This window comes from Spizellomyces punctatus, assembly GCF_000182565.1.
Source record: "Spizellomyces punctatus DAOM BR117 chromosome Unknown supercont1.8, whole genome shotgun sequence".
Classification (NCBI taxonomy): domain Eukaryota; kingdom Fungi; phylum Chytridiomycota; class Chytridiomycetes; order Spizellomycetales; family Spizellomycetaceae; genus Spizellomyces; species Spizellomyces punctatus.
In genome coordinates this window covers 1,376,774-1,389,764 of record NW_015971544.1, presented here as the reverse complement: position 1 = coordinate 1,389,764, position 12,991 = coordinate 1,376,774, and the positions used below count along the sequence as shown (strand labels likewise).

The following is a 12,991-nucleotide window of genomic DNA, read 5'->3' as shown; positions in this document are numbered from 1 at the left end:
GAGGATGTGTAGCCGGTTTGCAACTACTGACGTGCGCGAGTCATCGCTTGTCTTAAAAGTATCCTAGACCGGTAACACATACTTAACAATCCTCTGACGACTCCAGAATAAAAGATCATCCTCACAACATTCCCGTAACTACTCACGTCCACCGTTCCATGCACTTCTTGGCCCGTGCACAGATACTGGCTGTGGGAGGTGTCCAGGTCGGCCAATCATGGTACTAGCAGGAGTAGCGGCTGACGTCGTAGTGGGGGGACTACCAACTGGCTGTCCACTATTTACCGCTGATCCACCCATAAACGTTGACGGATAAAAGGGTAGTCCCATGCCGGGGCCAGGAGGTAGCATATTCGATACACCGCGGCCGATAGCTGATGGGAGTGCACTGGTGGCTGCAACATTCGCAGATGATGGTTGGGTTCGTGATATATCTTCTTGCAGCAAATATCACAATCAGCAACAGGCTACAGGAGACAATATGAGGGCAATGCAGAAACCTTACCTCCCAATCCTCCACCTAATGTTGAAGGCACATCCCACCCACCAAACGGTCCATATCCGTCAAACATCCTTGCTGGTCCCGGCGCTGCTCCATTCACAACTCCAAGAACTCCAGGTGCTCCAGATGTAGGTTGCCCAAAAGGATCAGGTCCACCAGCTCCGTGATTAGGTCCAATGGAAGGGATACCTGCAGAGGAAGGTTTTCTCCAGGCAGCACCTCCGCCAATGCGTTCATCATCTTTTAACAGTTCACCGCCAAGCACAGCGCTCCCAGCTACAGGCTCATCGTCCTCCAAACGCGGGAAGCCACTTCGACTAGGTTGAACAGGAGCAGGTGGCGCGACAGCTGACGGTCGTCGGATGGGTGCAGGTCTCGTCACAGCCTTGTTCGCTCCGATTGGAGCAATACCGTTCACTGGCGCGTCCGTACGCGGCCCGGTGCCAATCGGTACAGGTGGCTTGCTGTGCGCAAGAATGGCTCTTGCAGGATCTCCAAGCGCCCCAATCTGCGCTGCGGGTATGCCATCCGTTGCCGACCAGTGAAGTGCCGGGAAGCTGGCGCCACTGAACAGCCGAGACGGAGGTATTCCGTTTGCGTCGGCTTGTTCCAGGCTCTGTGTACCTATCGTACTTGGCGGTGGTGGTGAAGATGCTAGCGCTGCTCCCTGTGTCGGCTGACCGTGTACCAAATTTGCTTGATGCAAGGCATTCATATGTGTAGGCTGCCCAAACATGTGTAGAGGACGTGAACCCGGATGTGCAAATCCTGGCTGAGATACTGCGTTCTGTTGACCTACTGCTGGTCGACTATGTATCGATAGTGGATGGTGCGAATGTGAAGGCGGTGGTCGCATACCAGGAATTTGCTGCGCTTGGACAGGAATAGTTTTCTGTGAACTTTGTTGCCCTTGATAACCAGGTTGGGTACTGTGTGGTCGAATAGTGGAACCACCTGCCGTTGGCTGTGCAATAGCTGACCCAATGGCCTGGGGTCTCGCCAAAGGTGGCCGGGTATTGGGAACAGTAGCTGGTCGCCCAATCGGACCTGGACGGTACGCTGGAGTTGTAGTAGGCGCGTGAGATGCAACTTTTGAAGGTAGACCACCAGGGGACGGCTTGGCGGATACAGGTCGAGCTGTCTTCGGCTGCTGTTGAACAACAACTTGTTGCCGCGGGCGCGCCTCTCCTCGCCCCCGTTTCTCTTTTTCGTCCTTCTCCTTGCGTTCGCGCTCTTCCCGCTCTTTTCGTTCTTTCTCTTCCTTTTCTCTCTTCTCCCGGTCTTCTCTCTCTTTTCGCTCACGCTCTCGCCTATCGCGCTCCTCTTTTTCCTTGCGCTCACGCTCGTCACGTTCTCGTCGCTCTCGTTCCTGTCGTTCACGCTCCTCCTTCTCGCGGCGCTTTTTCTCCTCTGCTTCGCGCTGCCTGCGCTTCTCTTCTTCCTTTCGCGTGCGCTCGGCTTCCTTTTTCTTGCGCTCTTCCTCTTCCCGCTTTGCCCGTTCCTCCTCACGCTTTGCTCGCTCGGCTTCTCGTTTCAAGCTACGTACGAAGGGATCAGTCTAGGTTTTCCCACCATGTAATATCCGATAATGCGCTCACCGATCCGCTTCCGCCTTCGCCTCCTTTTCCACTCGAAGTCGCTCCTCCTCTTCTTGCTTTTTCCGCTCTAACGCTAGTCTCTCCTCCTCCTTTTGCTGCTTTAGAGCTCTGTGATTTTGATTTTTGCAGTAATTAGGGCCAAGCAACTTTTCGAAATCAGCGCACAAGAAAGACCAACTTTTTCTGGAGCCTCTTTTTCTCCTTGTTCTTCTGACGGGCAAGCTCCCTCATTGCTTGCTGCTCCTTCTCTTTCTCCAACTCTGCTAGAAGGTGCATTTGCCTTTCTTGCGCAACCTTTTCACGATATGCTTGTAGCACTCGCTGTTCAAACATCTTTGCTGCGAATATTTGGAACATGCGCCGGCCCTCCTCCATGCGTTGCTCTTCCGTCATGGTGTCCTAGATGACATATCATTAGTCACTCCCATCGCCACGACGGATAAATGTGCCCATCTGTACCTCCTCCTCGTCTTCATCATAATCCTCATCATCATACTCGCCATCATCCCAATCGCCGTTATTATCTCCACCTCGGTCCATCTCATCGTCGAGCTGCCTGATTTTTCTTTCAGCCAGCTGTTCCATCAAATCGAGGAATTTTCTTCCGTCATTTTTAAGAAAGTCATCAGCTACTGTCAGTATTCCACCTGCTTAAAAGGGTGAGTGCGCAATTTATTTGAAGACTTATCGGACAAGCGGGCTAACCTTTCACTGTGAGGCTGCTGCCAAATTCGAAGATACTCTCAGATGGGTCATGATCGTCATCCTCTTCTTCGTCATCGTCATCATATTCTCCATCCTCTTCCTCATCTTCCTCAATATGTTGAATTCGATGAGATGGTGGTGATCGGGAAGGTGACGGTGTATGTCCGATGGGAGTTGCAGCTGGACACACATATTAAATGAAAAACAAGGCTCATGTGTAAAATTCGAGAGAAAACATACAAGGACCGGATGGAGCTTTCCCGCTCTGATCATTAGCAAAATTTTCAAGCTCTTCGTAATACGCATCGTAAAGGATCTCCAGCTCCTCCTCAATTACAGTTCTGAAGGAAATTTTAATAAAATGAGCACTCATCCCCACTATAAGAAGTGCAAACCAAAATACCAACCGTTTGCGCCCGCATACTGAACACGAGCATGTCTGCTTCTGCTGCTCCTTCATTTTTTTCAGGACCGCCTCTTTTTCCAGTTTGACAAGCGCGCGTCGCTCGTCCTCCCCGAGCTGTAACCAAAATTCACGTATCCGCTGTTTCTCTTCAGCATCTGACTTGTACCAGATATCATTGTGCCGATGATGTGACGTGTCCGAATGTCTCTTTTTTTTCTTTTTCTTCTTATTTTTCGATTCAGAGGCGGGATTATACGAAGGACTTCCACCATCGGCGTCGGACAAAAGTCCGTCATCATCTGGTGACAGTGAATTTGGATGGGTTGAGCTAGCTATAGATCCACGGTGCTCGCCTCGTCCGCGATTCTCTGTTATTTCATCGTATACATAGTCATCTTCATCATCCTCATAGTCAATATGTTCCGACGTGCCATTTGGAGTTGAGTGGGTTGATTGATATGTGGGGGAATGTGTCGTACCCTTTCCCTTTTTCTTGTTCTTTTCAAGACAGACTCGTTAATGGCCATCATTCTTTATACATGATATCTGCTACTTTACAGTCGGGACCAACCTTCTTTCTTCGGGCTGGTACTGGTGCGTGGTCCACGTGTGCAGGCGCGGTTCCGGCCGCAGCAGCCGCAACTGGGACGATATTTGGATTGACAGTATGCATGATGGTAGCAGTTTTTGACCCGTCTTTTGAGCAAATAATCATACGCTGTTGGTAACTCTCGCCTTTACTCTCGGCGCGGGGTATACGGGTGGTCAGCATTATTTAGGGCCCACTCAGGACCAGCGTACGAGCCGACACCAGTAGCTCCTGTGCCTGGCGAGAAATAGCAAGAACGGTTCAAGGTTCGATACGGCTGCTAGTAAATCAAAGCGGATGTCAGTCATGCTGTCTCTCATGCCATGGCAACTCTCGACATGACACTACGAGTCTCCACAGTGTCTACGCGACAACACTCAACGCACCGGTATCTTCTTCTTGGCCCCCAGATTGTGCAAGGGTGACTCCTTTGGGATAGGAAAAACAAGAAACAAAATGAGTATCACGGCCACAAGACCTCAGATCTTGCAAGTTCCCATCCATGAATGGCTCAAGGTCCAGCGCAGCACTTGACCATAAGCAGAGTGGTCAACCTACCGTAGCAAAGAGTAGAAGGGCACCAGTCTTGTTATCTTTGAGTAACGTTTTGGAAGGTTTCAATGAGGTTTCCACGCTCTACTCCTGTTCAAGTTGTCACCCAAATCAAGAGATTAGACAGCGCAGCCAAGAAAGAAGAGATTGTCCCTGTTAGATAGACTGACGACCATCAAACCACACATTGTTTTGCAAACCTTTGCTTGCGTGAGCTCAAGTTGCTGCGCTTCAAATGTCGGCAATCCAAACACTCTCGCAAAAAGTAATAACTTGAGGCGTGTGGTTCAAAAAATGCAAATGATTTTGAAGGACAAGAACGACGCCGAGTAGCCGTGCCCACCGAGGAGGGTGGTTCACTTTGACAGGTTTGCAAAAGGCGTAAAGACCAAATCGCCAACAATCCCCGTCGTTGCGTTTTTCCCGTGCGTTGGCGTGGGTTGACTTGCCCAAGAGGTCGCCCACCTCCAAAGGAAGGCCCAGTTTGGGGATTAAGTGGCTTAGTAGTCAAGCGCACATCAAAAAAGGGATAATGAACTTGAGGCGCATGAAAGTCACATGGTTACTGCTTAGGCAATACATGACTCATTCGCTCCTATGGTGACTCTGGACACGTGACCTTGTCCCAGTTTTTTGCAGTTGGGGAACGGCGATGGTGGGGAAGGGAACTTTGCAGTTTTTTTCAACGACTTTCCCGCGACGATCACGGCAGTTGACAGCAGTTGGCATTACTTTCTTTCTTGGGACTCTTTATATAAACGCATTGGAACATTGAAAGAATCAGACGGGCGGATCGCTACCACATTTATCCCTGCAACTTGACAAAGAACCACTGCAAACATGGCGGCTATAGATATTGACGTAACGCAACTCAATCCTCTATCCCCAGAAGTCATTTCTCGACAAGCTACCATCAATATCGGTAAGCTTTCTCGTGAGAAACAAATGGGAGGGGATGGCATGGATGGGTAGACAGACTTGGGGAAGATGCACTCGCTCTGATGAGTCTTTTTGCTGGCACCAGTCGGAATATACATGACGATGTCTATGCATGGCCGCAAATAATACGCTGGTCGGCCCTGATGCAGTGCATAATCTTTCAAGATGTAGATGGGATGGGATTGCTTGATCAGTCGAAAGATTTGTGTACTCACTGCACTTCTTTATGTCTGACACAGGTACCATCGGGCATGTAGCTCACGGAAAGTCAACTGTGGTAAAAGCTATATCTGGTGTGCAAACGGTCCGTTTCAAGAACGAACTCGAGCGAAACATTACCATCAAGCTGGGTTATGCCAATGCAAAGGTAAGGCTCGGACACGTTTACTCTCGCCGACTTACCATCTCGTATCCATACGCGGTGATGAGACAGTTTGCTGGCACCAGTCGGATACTTGATGTCGATAGACGCAAGAGCCGTCAATAATACGCAGATGGCTCCTGAAGCAGTGGTGATACGAGAGCGGAAGGCGCGGGCGGTGAACCTTGCTTCTCTAGACCAACATCTAACCTCATGCTTTCTTGGTTTATGATAGATCTTCAAATGCGATAGCGAAGCATGCCCACGTCCGGGATGTTATCGATCGTACCGTAGTGATAAGGAGGAGGGATTCCCCTGTGATCGGGTGGGGTGCATGGGAAGAATGAGACTACTAAGGTGAATGGCCAACGGTGTGTTTTTCGTTTATGGCATTAATTGACAGGGTTGTGTGCCACGAAACAGACATGTGTCGTTTGTCGACTGTCCGGGACACGATATTCTTATGGCTACTATGCTGAACGGAGCAGCAGTCATGGATGCTGCGCTGCTCCTGATCGCTGGAAACGAATCTTGTCCCCAACCACAAACTTCTGAACACTTGGCCGCTATCGAGATTATGAAGCTGCAGCATATTCTCATCCTACAAAACAAGGTTGACTTGATCAAGGAATCCGCTGCAGAAGAACATCACGAGAGCATCTTGAAGTTTGTAAAAGGCACTGTTGCAGACAGTGCTCCGATTATTCCCATTTCTGCGCAATTGAAGTACAACATTGACGCCATCAATGAATACATTGTCAAGAAAATCCCCATCCCAATCCGTGACTTTACCGCCGACCCACGATTGATTGTCATTCGTTCATTTGATGTGAATAAACCAGGTGCAGAAGTGGCAGACCTCAAGGGAGGAGTCGCAGGTGGATCGATTTTGTGTGGTGTGCTTAAAATCGGTGACGAGATTGAAGTTCGTCCTGGAATTGTCAGCAAGGATAGTGATGGAAAGGTGCGATGCAAGCCAATCTACTCTCGAATTGTGACACTGCTGGCAGAGACCAATGAGCTTAAATTTGCGGTACCTGGTGGATTGATTGGTGCGTTGGAACACGGTTGTTTTCCTTCAAATGTTTGTCGTTCTCACATCTGGCCTTATTTCCAGGTGTGGGTACAAGAATTGATCCCACTCTCTGCCGTGCCGACCGTCTCGTCGGCCAAGTCCTTGGTGCAGTGGGCAAATTGCCAGCGATCTACACCGAGCTAGAGATTAACTACTTCCTTTTGCGGAGACTTCTCGGTGTGAAGTCCGAGGACAAGAAGCAAACCAAGGTCCAAAAGCTCAGCCGACATGAAGTTCTCATGGTGAACATTGGTTCTACCTCAACGGGTGGACGTGTGTTGAGCGTAAAGGCGGACATGGCCAAGATATTATTGAACACCCCGGCTTGCACTGAGATTGGAGAGAAGATTGCATTATCTCGTCGTATCGAGAAGCACTGGCGGTGAGTTCTATTGTTCAGCTTTACAGATTCGCCGATACACATGCTCATTTTTCGTTGATGTAGATTGATTGGATGGGGTACCATTCGACGCGGAGTGACCATTGAACCTGAACCACGCTAATGTGCACTTTCCTCTTTAACCGTTTTCTGTGTATACGTTTGTATGTAGATCGAGGAGTGGGAGAGCGGGGGGGCTGGTGGATATGAGGGGGTTCTGGCTGTTGCGGACACACGCCCTGTATAATAGTCTTTACCTTTCACAGCGGAATGGAATGAAATTTTAATGGGCTCATTGCAGTTTTGAGGTGCAATTATTTTCAGCATATTATCATTTGTCGTGACAAGGCATGAACTATTGAACTTTTTCCACGTCAAAATGAGGTGTCATTGCAAGCTGTACCCCATCATGCGTTGACGCAAACGCGTCGTCAAAAGGATTGGGATGCATCGCAGCAGACGTACTCTGGTAATGACAATACTGGAAAGACAAGGAATCAATCTATGACGCTTGGTCGGCGGGCACACAACTTGATGCGTTATACTGACACTCTTCCCACATTGACCCACCCTCTAAAGCCCTACCGGTCTCGCGTTTGCTCAAAATAAACAAAAGGATCTCTTCATCAAAGTGGGTATGTGGCGCGACGGCGACCAGTCTAGAAAGTGACGTCCAAGCAGCTCCAAAACAATGCTATAGTCAATGTAATTGAACGGCTCCCATGCAATGTATACGCGTGGATGCGCGCGTTTGGATGATCTCGTCGCGAGCGCGTTTGGACACCATACAATGCATAGTTGGACGTGGAGATGGATTTTGGAGAGGACAGCTCGTTGAATCTTTCTGCATATTTCTTCCTTATGCCAAGCACATTGGCAACTGAATCATTATTTTCATCCTTTTATTGTAACAGGCCCTTCCCCTGGCCGGAACCAGAGAACACTCCCACCGAGGTGGATCGTGGGTGCCGCTCCCCCAACGCGGGTCACTCAGTCCTGTTCAACCAAGAAGACTAGAATACGCGGCAGGAAATAAAGAAGACAAGAAAGAAACCCAACCAAAACCCACAAACCTGATAATAAAACCACAAAACACAAAACACAAAACAAATACCACCTCAAAAACCAAAGCACAAGAAAACCCCACCGCGTAAAGAAGAAGCGGGGGGAGGCGAGATATGCTGCCCTTTTTATAACCCTCGGGAACTGCGCTTTTTACAAATCCTCCACTCCGGAATTCTCCACTTTACGAAAGTTTCCGGTTGCATGACCTTCCTTCGCAACGCAGGGGGGCCAATCAAGAGCGTCGTTGGACCCTCCTGGTGAATCTCCTGGCCCTAAGCTCTCCGCGGATGTCTCCTGGAAGGGCGATGCTAACGACAAGATTATGTAAACGCGACCCGGAAAGACGGTCATTTGTTTATACTTTCCTCCGGTCCTCAGTTGGGGCAGCAAGGCGACTGGGGGACTCGGTTGTCTTTGCATGGCCATGGCGAGCATGTCGAATGCAAAACGAGATGGTTTTTGTGTGTTTTGCACTTGGTTTTGCAGCGGGTTGGGAGACGTGGGAAAGTGGGAACGCGCGTGGGAAAAAGTGAGTTTCCCGTTTGCTGGGCTCGAGTATGAAGCGATAGTATGTGCTTTCTTGTTGAGGTGTGTGTAGTGCGTGTGGTATGTGCTTATTCTGACTATTGCATTCGCAAGTGGTGAAAAGTGTAGAAACCATGTCGTTTTACCATGGCGTTTCGTTCCTATACTCCCTCGTTGACCAGCGACCGCGCCGAACCGAAGAAAGTGGATGCTGGGACTGTTTCCCGGCAAGAATCCCACGGTCGAAGAATCTGTGCCATAGACAGCAGCACAAACCATATGCAAATAGGACAAAAGAACGGGAGCAGTATGGTGTGTATGGATAGCTCAAAGGTAGCGACAAGGATCACACACAATGCTTGCTGTGCTTGTTTGGCAATGGACTAACATGAACGTAGGCCAAAGATGATATATACATGGCTAAAAAACGACACTATATCTAAGCACCACATCTGCTTCAAAGAATTAGGACTCGGCCCTTCTCAAATCCCAGCCTACTTGTCCTTGCTGCCTCCATCACGCGTCGTTGATTTCACATCCCGCACCTCTCCATTTACAAACTTTTTCACCCACATGAATCCTAATATGCAAGCACCAGCCGTCACAGCGCCTCCTACAAACCCACCAATACCGCCATCTCCTCCCACCCTTCCCTGGCCTCCCATGGCAGAAAAGCCTGCCTGCTGCCCTAGTCGAATCAAATCCCACAGTTTTGTGCCAAAAGAAACAGACGCTCCACCGCTAAGTGAGTTTCCAACGCAAAACAGGAGATATGGAACGGATACGGACGCTATGGTGGCGCGGACAGGAGGCGGAATAGTTAACCACAGCGAGTCCCAAATGTGCGGAAGGAGGTACCAGAGTCCTGTTTGCCGATCTGTTCCCGGGAGCGTTAGCGGCAGTGGGTGAAGAAAAGGATCTTCGGACGCTGTGATGAGTTTGGGTTTGGCATCGTGTTGGATCGTCATGTTTTGCTTTTGGGTGTGGAGGGAGGAAACTTGCTGACGTGTAGAGCATCACCCTGCGCGTACGGAATTAACATGACTGTGCCACGTTGAATTGTTTTCGGGCGGGTTGAACTCAGTCTTGCGACTTTTGTCCCAAATTCCTTTGAAAATGACAACAGATCCCTCGACGCCCGACGTTCAACCAACGCTTTCCCTCCTCACCTGTCTATCGACATTGTCTCCGTCCACGCCATGTGCACAGGAACTCTCGACGTACATTTCTCAAGGTGCGGATGTGGCTTACCGAGACCCAAACCGTACTGGTGCAAGTCCTCTCCATGTGGCTGCTTTTCGCGGTAACCTTGAGGCCGTGACGACACTTCTTCGAGCGGGTGCACAATGGAATTCTATTGATGATAACGCCAAAAGTGTTGGCGAGTATGCCTTGGAAGGGGGATTTCAGGACGTTTATGAGCATTTAGTGGAGGAAGGGGTGAGGACCGAGTTTCTGTTGATGGCTTTGGGCGCTGGTGGGTTGCATCCCGATGACGAGGTAGAAGATAGCCATGAACAAGACGAATCTGTAACAAGTGTGAAGCCTGCCTCTGCCCATCCTTCAAATGCCAACTACCTTGCCCGGCGACTCACCTACTCCGAAGGCCGTCTCCTTGACTCGGACAACAATGCCGTCATGATGGGATGGGAAGCGCCGCTCATGGAACTCCATGCAAACGTCATTGCTCCGGAACCAGGTCTTCATGTTCTCAATGTGGGATTCGGGCTAGGTCTCGTGGATGAATACCTCCAAAAGCGATCACCTGCCACGCACACTATTATTGAAGCGCATCCAGATGTGTATGCTAAAATGATTGCAGATGGATGGGATAAACGGCCGGGCGTTCGTATCCTATTTGGGCGGTGGCAGGATGTGTTGGATCAATTGCAAGTATATGATGGCATCTTTTTCGACACTTTTGGAGAGTATTACGATGATTTGAAGGAATTTCACGAACACGTTCCAAACATTCTGAGTCAAACTGGAGTCTATTCCTTTTTTAATGGCTTGGCAGGGACGAATCCGTTCTTTCACGATGTATCGTGCAGGCTTGCAGAGGCGGATCTAGGCGAGATGGGATTGATGACCGAGTATAGAGAGGTTAAGATGGATGAGTTGGGCGACGAGGTGTGGCAGGGAGTGAAGCGAGCGTATTGGAGTCTCCCAGTTTATCGACTACCAGTCGTAACTTTCTAGAGCAGTTGCAGAAACCGCATCGTTTGCACACAAACTCTGTATCTAGCACCGTATATTTAAACGCACACCTTTCTTAAGTACATACTTTACTTTCTACAAGGGAGGCGCTGTATGCAGCCTTTATAATCCAAGAAACTTTTTCATCTCATTTGCGATTTCAGAGTGCACCCAGCTGGTGTAATGCCCATCAAAGTCCCAGTAAACGTATTGCCATGCCTCTCCACATCCACCCTGGTTGGTCAAGCAGTACCCAGTCGTGTTCATGGCTTGGGGAAACACAGTGTCAATAATAAAATCGTGTACGTTGAAAATCCGCACATTTGATTTTTTGAGGGACGAAAAATCGGCTTTTTGGAGTGCACTGTTAAAGGACGTGACAAAGGTTTTGAAAAAGTCGTAGGCGTCTTTGGGGAGTGCGGCAAAAGTGGGTGAGAGGTACAGAGGGTCAAGGTTAAAGACTACGATTTCTCGTGCACCTATCCATCAAAATACTTGTTTAACAAAGGAAGCTGACAAAGTTTGTACAGAACAAAAAGACGTACGTTTGTCACGGATTTGTTTGACGCTCTTTACAATATTGGCGGCTGATTCTTCCCCAGTGACATTTTTGTAATTCTTGAACCAAGTCTGGAAGGCATCATTTGCGCCAGACCTTGAAGATGGCAATATGGGTTATGATGCAAAACATTCTAAATTACCAAAAAAAACAATGCTTTGCATACCAGACAAACACAATCTCCTTGCTCTTGTATCTTTTCGTCCCCGCAATCTGGTCGGCAAGACTGGGGACCGGAAATTCCTTGGCAAATCCCTGGATGAAGGCATTATCTGTCGTCGAACCGCCGTACGCTGTGCTCCGAACTTTGATATTTGTAATCATGGAAAGGAATTCTGCCCATATGGGGCCATCAGAGAATCGACCAAAGTGGTATGTGTCGGGAGGAAATGTCTTGTTGGTGAGCTTCCAAACATTGCCAGTGTCACTGAGTGTCGAGCCATGAACGATGAAGCGTTTTGGTGGCCTTTGTTTTGCTTGCAGGTTGCTGGCTGGAAGAGCAAAGACAAACGGAAGGGTAATGAAAAGCAAAATAGCAAGGCAGTAACGACGGTCCATCTTTGTGGGTTAGAAATTGGGCGGGAGAAACAAGATATCGGCGGGGGAGGGAAACCATGTCGAACGAGCTCTATTTATGTGTACGCATCGAGCGGGGCGGGGTTTGCGAAAGAAAAAAGAAACCCCGACCATGAAAAATGCCTCTCGTCATCCTCCTTGTCAAACAGCTTCCGATTCCAACAGGAAGAGAAGGAAGAGAAAAAAGTATGTCAGGCATAAAAGAAGCAACATACACACCATTGTACCGATTGCTGACAACTAGGCACAATCAAGGTTACGCTAAACCTTCTCCTGCTTCTAACCCCCAACAAAAATCCACAGAAAAACGCGTGGAAATCGGCGGGTTGGGTGATCTCCGACGTGCTTACACAGCGAGATCAAAGGGATCATTTCGTCAGCAACCAACGTGGCAGCACTAATTGCAATGATTTATTCACATTCGAGGGTGGTTCTCGAAGAACTGTGGCTTTATTCATTCGGACGGTTTCATCTATTCTACGATATCTATAAAACTGCTTGAATACGACAAGTTCATCCAAAAGTCTACTTGGCGTCAATGATGATACTGGAGAAGCTCACAGAGATGAGAAATTGAGGTTGATATGGAAGGACATCCTCTGAAAATACGAAACCGGAAGGTTACAATCTACTTGGGTACAGTAACGCGAAACAAGCGCTGTCTACGGTATCAGCCGTGGATGTTTGCGAGTTTGAGCATTGGTCTGTAGTCTAGTTTTCGTGCCTTTCTTGCCTACCTGTCGGTGGACAAAGACACGTTCTGATCTATACAGCGCTGATGGGGGATTAGCTACCGTTTCCAAAAAGAATATGAATGTCGAAAGTACAGAGTTCAAGAGTTAGAAGCTATTCTGCCACCATGGAAGATCGGAAGTTCATTTCCCTTTAATTTACCTATACGTGCTTTGTGTTTGCCCTGCAGATAGGGGCTCAGCCTGAAGGTTTTTGATCTGGCTGACCATCA

The 12,991-nt window shown here is 48.8% G+C and overlaps 5 protein-coding genes across 5 annotated transcripts; 2 read left to right on the top strand and 3 right to left on the bottom strand.

Moving 5' to 3' along the window:
- Positions 1 to 138: 138 nt before the first annotated feature.
- Positions 139 to 3,983, bottom strand: SPPG_05356 (uncharacterized protein; the record flags this gene model as incomplete). The annotated part of the gene is made up of 9 exons (XM_016753574.1): positions 139 to 437; positions 506 to 2,040; positions 2,101 to 2,208; positions 2,279 to 2,499; positions 2,560 to 2,750; positions 2,806 to 2,985; positions 3,046 to 3,146; positions 3,213 to 3,709; positions 3,783 to 3,983. The coding sequence occupies 9 exons, from the start codon at positions 3,981 to 3,983 to the stop codon at positions 139 to 141; spliced, it is 3,333 nt and encodes a 1,110-aa protein (XP_016608021.1).
- A 1,028-nt stretch (positions 3,984 to 5,011) lies between these two features.
- Positions 5,012 to 7,406, top strand: SPPG_05355 (eukaryotic translation initiation factor 2 subunit gamma). Its single transcript, XM_016753573.1, has 6 exons — positions 5,012 to 5,274; positions 5,531 to 5,658; positions 5,888 to 6,009; positions 6,076 to 6,704; positions 6,770 to 7,109; positions 7,173 to 7,406. Exons 1-6 carry the CDS (start codon positions 5,193 to 5,195, stop codon positions 7,228 to 7,230), a joined length of 1,359 nt encoding a protein of 452 aa, XP_016608020.1. The 5' UTR covers positions 5,012 to 5,192; the 3' UTR covers positions 7,231 to 7,406.
- A 1,608-nt stretch (positions 7,407 to 9,014) lies between these two features.
- Positions 9,015 to 9,711, bottom strand: SPPG_05354 (uncharacterized protein). Its single transcript, XM_016753572.1, has one exon. The coding sequence runs from the start codon at positions 9,662 to 9,664 to the stop codon at positions 9,191 to 9,193; it is 474 nt and encodes a 157-aa protein (XP_016608019.1). The 5' UTR covers positions 9,665 to 9,711; the 3' UTR covers positions 9,015 to 9,190.
- Positions 9,712 to 9,803: 92 nt separating this feature from the next.
- SPPG_05353 (protein-arginine N5-methyltransferase) lies at positions 9,804 to 11,043 on the top strand. Its single transcript, XM_016753571.1, has one exon. The coding sequence runs from the start codon at positions 9,813 to 9,815 to the stop codon at positions 10,893 to 10,895; it is 1,083 nt and encodes a 360-aa protein (XP_016608018.1). The 5' UTR covers positions 9,804 to 9,812; the 3' UTR covers positions 10,896 to 11,043.
- Positions 10,931 to 12,323, bottom strand: SPPG_05352 (uncharacterized protein). Its single transcript, XM_016753570.1, has 3 exons — positions 11,618 to 12,323; positions 11,438 to 11,547; positions 10,931 to 11,371 (listed from the first exon to the last, which is right to left on the bottom strand). The coding sequence occupies exons 1-3, from the start codon at positions 12,007 to 12,009 to the stop codon at positions 11,016 to 11,018; spliced, it is 858 nt and encodes a 285-aa protein (XP_016608017.1). The 5' UTR covers positions 12,010 to 12,323; the 3' UTR covers positions 10,931 to 11,015.
- Between the last annotated feature and the right edge of the window lie 668 nt (positions 12,324 to 12,991).

Bases quoted from the DNA above. Each gene is read 5' to 3' on its own strand.
- SPPG_05355 (XM_016753573.1), top strand. From the start codon at position 5,193: ATGGCGGCTATAGATATTGACGTAACGCAACTCAATCCTCTATCCCCA. The intron at 6,010-6,075 runs GTGAATGGCCAA...GCCACGAAACAG, and splicing joins GGAAGAATGAGACTACTAAG to ACATGTGTCGTTTGTCGACT. The intron at 7,110-7,172 runs GTGAGTTCTATT...TCGTTGATGTAG, and splicing joins CGTATCGAGAAGCACTGGCG to ATTGATTGGATGGGGTACCA.
- SPPG_05352 (XM_016753570.1), bottom strand. From the start codon at position 12,009: ATGGACCGTCGTTACTGCCTTGCTATTTTGCTTTTCATTACCCTTCCG. The intron at 11,548-11,617 runs GTATGCAAAGCA...GCCATCTTCAAG, and splicing joins AAGGAGATTGTGTTTGTCTG to GTCTGGCGCAAATGATGCCT. The intron at 11,372-11,437 runs GTACGTCTTTTT...TTTGATGGATAG, and splicing joins CAAACAAATCCGTGACAAAC to GTGCACGAGAAATCGTAGTC.
- SPPG_05353 (XM_016753571.1), top strand. From the start codon at position 9,813: ATGACAACAGATCCCTCGACGCCCGACGTTCAACCAACGCTTTCCCTC.
- SPPG_05354 (XM_016753572.1), bottom strand. From the start codon at position 9,664: ATGACGATCCAACACGATGCCAAACCCAAACTCATCACAGCGTCCGAA.